Source organism: Austrofundulus limnaeus, unplaced genomic scaffold (genome assembly GCF_001266775.1).
Source record: "Austrofundulus limnaeus strain Quisiro unplaced genomic scaffold, Austrofundulus_limnaeus-1.0 Scaffold2342, whole genome shotgun sequence".
Lineage (NCBI taxonomy): Eukaryota > Metazoa > Chordata > Actinopteri > Cyprinodontiformes > Rivulidae > Austrofundulus > Austrofundulus limnaeus.
This window is the reverse complement of record NW_013954744.1, coordinates 1,710-8,184: the sequence shown is the minus strand read 5'-3', so window position 1 is coordinate 8,184 and position 6,475 is coordinate 1,710. Positions and strand designations below refer to the sequence as shown.

Genomic DNA, 6,475 nt, shown 5'->3' with positions numbered 1-6,475 from the left:
TTTAATAATCGATTAGTCATCGATTAATCGATTATTAAATTAGTCATCGATTATTTTAATAATCGATTAGTCATCGATTAATCGATTATTAAATTAGTCATCGATTATTTTAATAATCGATTAGTCATCGATTAATCGATTATAAAAATAATCGTTTGTGGCAGCCCTATTGGTCAACATCAAATCCAAGGACCTTCCAAGGACTTTCCAGTACCAATTTCTTCAAATTCACGCACCACGCGCAACGGCAATTACCTACTGCTACACAGAATGTTACTAATAAATAGGTTTAACATCATGTAAATTCAATGAAAAACTGAACATAGAAGTTGCTGAGTCAGAATCAATGAAAGAAAATGGATTAAATGTTTAGCCTACATTCACATCTACAACATATGAACATGTAATTATGTGCTGGGAGGTTCAGCAGCTCACTTTGGGAGGAGGGGATGTGAACATGACCAGGAAGAGCTGTGGTGCTCTCACCTGGGCTCAGAAAGACCCGCCCTAGTCTGCTCTGATTGGCTAAACTATGACTATGGCTCACGTTATTTGTTGAAAGCCACGTCAGATTACTGTAATCCTAAGTTTTTTTAACCACAGAAATATGTTTTTTATTTTATTATAATTTTTTTTTACAGATGATGAAAATCAGTCGTGTGAATAGAGTACTTCACTGATTGGTCTGTGCTTCATACTACAGATGGACAATGAGCCAAAACATAAAGCCAAAGCAACCCAGGAGTTTATTACAGCAAAGAAGTGCAATATTATTGAATGATCAAGTCAGTCACCTGATCTCAACCCAACTGAGCATTTCACTTGTTAAAGACTAAAGTTCAGACAGACAGGCCCACAAACAAACAAAACCACTGCAGTAAAGACTTGACAGAGYATTAAAAAGGAGGAAACAGCGTCTGGTGATGTYCATGAGTTCAAGACTTCAGCCAGTCATTGACAACAAAGGCTTTTCAATTAGAAATAAACATTTTATCTACAATTATTTCATTTGTTCAATTACTTCTGAGCCCTTGAAATGAATGAATTGGGTTTAAAATGTGTTAGTTTCTGACATTTCTAAACAAACGTTTTGTTCAACCTACTGAATTAAAGCCGAGAGCCTGAAATTCAACTGCATTTGAATCGTTTTGTTCAAAACTCATTGTGGTAATTAACAAAACCAAAATTAAGAAAATGTTGTCTTTTTCCAAAAATATACACTTAAATSTAAACACATGCAAACAGACAGGGCTGGGTGATAAATCGATTTAATCAATTAATTCGAATTTGCCATTTATACAGATTTAATTTTGGGACAATCAAGATTTTTTTCCCACCAGTGCACTCTTTGGGGCTTCTGTAGTTCAGAGGTCACCTCAGCTGTCCCTCAAAACACCTGGTACATAACATGACAATATGACAGCAGCTGGCAGAGAGGATCTACTTCTCACAAAGGCACTGTTTCTTCAGTTATCTGGAACTGGTTAGGTTTCACAACCTCAGACTGGAGCAACAAACACCTCACTGTTAAATCTGAAGGATCTTGATACAAAAAACAGGAGAACAACAAACACCTGAAACAGAGACACTCAGCTAAGAGAGAAGCAAAATCGATTAAAATCAAAAATCAAATTTGGGATGAAAAAAATCAGATTTTTTTGGGGCCATATGGCCCCGCCCTACAAACAGATCAAATGGGTAGCGCTGAAAATACAAACTGCTGTTAGTAAAAACAAAACAAACTAACTCTTTGTCATTAACCCCCCACCCCAAAGCCAGAAACGTGGGAGGATTGCTGTACCTCAGTGTTCTAGCTGTGTGTGTGATACCTGTATGTTCAGATTGTAACTTCTACCTGCGTGCTTTCCTTGTGTAGGTACCTGCTCTCCTGTAGCACATCCAGTCACAGTTCTGCAGCATCTGCTGGAGTTTGTCTCGGTCCTGCAGCAGTGCCTCCCGGAGGCTGCTTTCTCTAAGACCTCGAGGGTTCAGAGCCTCGATCAGCTGATCCACCTCCTCCATGGAGCTGTAGAAGGACCACTGGTTGGGACGGATCACTTGGACAGAAGCAGGGCCTGAGCCAGCACTGTTAGGAGAGAAAATCAAGCTCTCCGAGTTAGAGAGCTGTCCGAAGGTGTTGAAGGTTCTGTTTCCTTTGACTGGTTCTGTCTCTGCATGACCCACCTTTCTCTGACTGGATCACACGTAACATCTTCCATGTTGGTTAGAGAGGCCTCAGCAGGTTTTGGACTAGGCTTCAGCATGTCTTCTGTCAGGCCAAAGAAGTCGTCTTCCACAAACAGAACAGAGGCAGAGGGGAGGATCCAGTATCTGCGGTACAGACGGTCTCTTCCCAGAGGAAGCAGGCTGGTGCGAGCCGCTGCCTTCTGGATTAGCTTCTGCAGTTCTCGGACCTGCAGGGAGGACACAAACATGACGATCCCAGAATCAGTTTAACAGGATTTAAAGAATGTGGATTAAGAGATGAGATGGAACTAGAAAGTAGAAACACACCATGACCAAGTCTTATTTTGTATTATAGTTACATGTGTGATATTGAGGTGTAGGCTTTAGAGGACTGTGATGTCATGATGAATCAATCACAATTCAAACTTAATTCTGAGCATACAATCTCCTAGACCTAAAAATATTAATATTTTGATTTACAGTGATTCATAAAACAGTTTATTCAAACAAGATTTTAAAAACTAAAGAAACGAAGAGCGAAATGTTGAGAACAGAGACAAGAATCTGTGACAACAGATGTCCATGAGCTTGGAGCTCCCTGACCCACTTCCTTCAGTATTGTGTTTTTGGTCCTGTTGTGAAGTGTGGCTGTGAGGACCAGGTTTATTGTGGCTCCCTGGTTTTCAAGGACTGTATGCAGACACACTTCCTTCAAAATGAAAGTTGCAATGAACTTTATATTAAAAAGAAAAATAAATACACAGACTCTTTCTTAATGAAACGTTTCGTCTCTCCTCTGAGGGACTTCTTCAGTCTGAGTTGTTTCAGGTGAACTCAGCCTTATAAGCTCCGCCTCCACATGGTGGACAAACAGGTTGGTCACATGCAAAAGAGGACCATCAGCCTAACGATGGTTTGTTAGTGCCTTGATAATAACTTTATATTTTACTTTGCTTTCACAGGTCAAACTTTGCTTACTCTGTACTCCTTTGTTAGCAGTAGCAACTAGCAGTTAGCTGCTGTTTGTCTTCTTTCTCCTCTCGGTGGAAACATAAACATGTACAAAATGTGGTTCTAACTTAAATTTTCCATTAAACTACAGAGAAAACTGAAGTTGAAAATGGACACAGCAGTTTGTTAGTGTGTCCATGCTGGCTATTCGCCAGAAAGGGTCATCTTAGAGCTCTGCGCTCATTAACAGATCATTAACGATGAAGGAGGGAGTGGTGGTGCAGAGGCTAGAGAAGATGAGTCTGTGATTGGAAGGTTGCCGGTTCAACTCCCCCAAACCAACCAGCCCAACTTTGGGCCCTTGAGCAAGGCCCTTCTCCCCGGGCGCTGTAATTGGCAGCCCACTGCTCCACATGTGTTCACATGTGTGATGGGTAAAATGCAGAGAATTCATTTCCCCTCTGTGGGACAGTAAAGACTAATAAAAACACATTTTTTACATTTAAAAACTAATTCAGAATCATTTGTTTGCATCACAAACATCATAATTCCTTCTTTCAGCATGATAAGTAGATGTCTGACCTTCTCCTGCTCCTGCTCCAGTTCCTCTGGACTAAGGCTAGGAGGGGGCCCCACAGAGGGTCTGGACTCCAGGTTTGTCTGCTGTTGGTTCTCCTGCTTGTCTTTAGCTGGGGTTACAGGAGAAACACATGTAAACATTGAGTTTATTCACAGCAGAACTCTGCTCAGAATGTGTTTGTGTAAACATGGCCAAGGACTGTAGATGTTATTCAGTTTTACCTTCATTCATCTGTCTGAATGAARAGTTTTCCTCCTCCTTGTTCTCACGGTGATGGTCTGCAGCTATATTACTATACAAAGATCAAAACACAATTTATTTTATTCCTTTTTTCCCCACATCACAAGCATTCGTTCCCATCATGCTTTCTGTGTTTGAGTTATTCAAGCTACAAACTCCACAGTCTCAATTTGTCTGGTTAAAAAGTAAATGTGTACTTTTAGTGTCAGAACCAACAAACTAAAAAGAATAAAGTTATAAATGTCATAAATGTTCAGTTTGTCTGAAACCATAGAGGGTAAATGAGAAGGTAACAGATCAGCTGAACTATGGGATTAAAACATTAATGAGACTTTCAGCAGTAAATAAGAAATAACCCTGGAATAACAAATGTTCCAACGACTGAGGACAGCCCTACTTAATAATAACAGCTCATCACCTGTTGGTTTGGACTTTCTCCTTCAGTCTGTGTTCCTGCTCCCTCAGCTTTTCCTCCTTCCGAAGACGAACCCTAAAAAGACAAGAATGTTTTACTTCTCTCCAGTTTGTGTTTGTGTTTAGCAGAGGTCATGAACAGTTGTCATTAAATACTGTGTTGTGTTGCTTCAGTTCTGTACAGGGTGAGTTTTAGTCTCTAATTAATTTATGAACCTCTGTTCTGTTCCAACCCTAAAACATTTAGTGTGTCACTCTGTGAATCACTACCTTTTAATGGTAGAGGAGTTTGTGCCTGGATGGTTCTAAAAGCTATACTGTCCCCAGCAGAGTCTCTGAGGGAAGACTGGTCCTTGCTGACAGGTCTGAGCATTTCACATCACTTGAATGGATTGGAAAACACAAAAAGCTTGATGTCCCTCATCCAGACATTGGTTACCACAGCCCTGGAGCCAGGTCTGGGGTGGAGATCATCCACAAATGTCTGGTGACCAAGACTTGACCCACCGGGTCCAGTTGGGCTCAGCCTGAATAAGCTTCATGGGTTTGCTTTCCTGTGGGCTCAGACCATACACAGTAAGTGTAATGTAGGCGCTGGCTGAAGGCAGGGGCTTCGGAGCACTGCACTTTGACCCTGGCTACTGAGACATGGACTGTCACCTCTCTAGTGGGGAAGGAGATGAGGTGAAGAGATACTGTCCAAGAGAGGAGCTGCTAACTGATCACTATCTGACTGGGACTTGGATTAGATTGTGGACAGACCTGTAGAACCAACCATGTAGTGAGAGTTCGTTGGCAATGCCTGGTAAAAGAAACCGTAAAAAGATCTTTAACTCTCACTTCAGACAGAGCTTTGACTGCATCCTGTCAGAGGCAGGAAACATCAGGTCTGAGTGGACCATGGTATAATCACAGAAGCTGCCCACAGCTAGAGCTGCAAGGTTGTCTGTGTTGAGCTGAACCAGTCCTGTCAAAACGGTTTATAAAAGTCTGTAAAAACACCGGGAAAAGTCACCAGATTTGTTGCTAGTCTCTTTTTGGGGAAAAAAGTCTCTAGAGGGGTCTATAAAGCTGCTAGATCTAGCAACAATGTCGCCAATCTGGCAACAGTGTGCGGTTAGAAAATCTCATTTTAACATATCACAAGTTTATCACAAATGCAATTAATAGTTCAGCCATATTGCTTTGGTAGTTAGCTTTGGTAGTTAGCTTTGAGGCTACAAGGCTCAGGATTAGACAAGGTATGTCCTGAGTTCCTGAAGGCTTTGGATGTTGCTGTCTTGTATTGTCTGACACATCCTTGTAACAGTGTGTTGACATCAGGGCTACACACCTTGACTGGCAGCCTGGGATGGTGGTTCCACTCTTCATGAAGAGCAAGTGTTCTGGGCATACATAACTAGGACCTCAGGTAAAACACAGGTCACACTTGTCATAAATTTATGTGTAGAACACAGTTACTGTGGTTATGGCAGTTTACAGCAGTTGATGACGTTTTACGGCAGCGGCACACTTTACAGCCGAAGCATGGGGGTATGCGCCAAAACGTGTTGCATTACGGTTTGTTCTGAAAATGCTAAGTTGTGTGTTAGTCTGTATGTTTCCATCCGTTAATAAAGCTGAGTTGAAAGACAAAATAAAGCTCGTTCATTCTACAACGTTGCAGAGACAATGTTTCTTGGATGGTCTAGGAACACTGAAATCTTCCCAGAAGAGCTGGAAAAGGTGGCTGTGAAATGAGATGCCTGGGCCTCCCTTCTCCAGCTGCTGCCCCTGGAACCAGCACCATAATGGTACCATAACCTAACCATAACGGATGGATGGAAAATAAATAAAGGGTTATGAGTATAGGTTCAGCAGAGTACAAACATGTAACCTGGTTGTACAATAGGATCTGGAGTATCACTAGTTGTGGCTAAAATGGAGGATGTGGAAAGGACAGTTTTAACTGAAGGAACAACAGTCACTGGCTCAGATTTGTGGATCCAAGCAAAGGAAGTAAAAGTGTTTATTTAAGTATTTATTTAAAATCTGATTTTTTTTCATCCCTGTTATGGTAATATTTATTTAACAAAGACAGAAATACGTGGTCCAAGAATGAAG

The 6,475-nt window shown here is 41.3% G+C and overlaps 1 protein-coding gene across 1 annotated transcript in view; it reads right to left on the bottom strand.

Moving 5' to 3' along the window:
• LOC106510828 (bromodomain adjacent to zinc finger domain protein 1A) overlaps nucleotides 1–4,448 on the bottom strand; it is a gene marked incomplete at its 5' end in the record, with an annotated part of 14,942 nt that extends 10,494 nt beyond the window's left edge. The window contains 5 exon segments of the mRNA XM_013999554.1: nucleotides 1,881–2,086; nucleotides 2,185–2,414; nucleotides 3,721–3,827; nucleotides 3,940–4,010; nucleotides 4,377–4,448. Of these exon segments, the coding sequence (XP_013855008.1) occupies nucleotides 1,881–2,086; nucleotides 2,185–2,414; nucleotides 3,721–3,827; nucleotides 3,940–3,949 (553 nt within the window).
• Nucleotides 4,449–6,475: the final 2,027 nt, after the last annotated feature.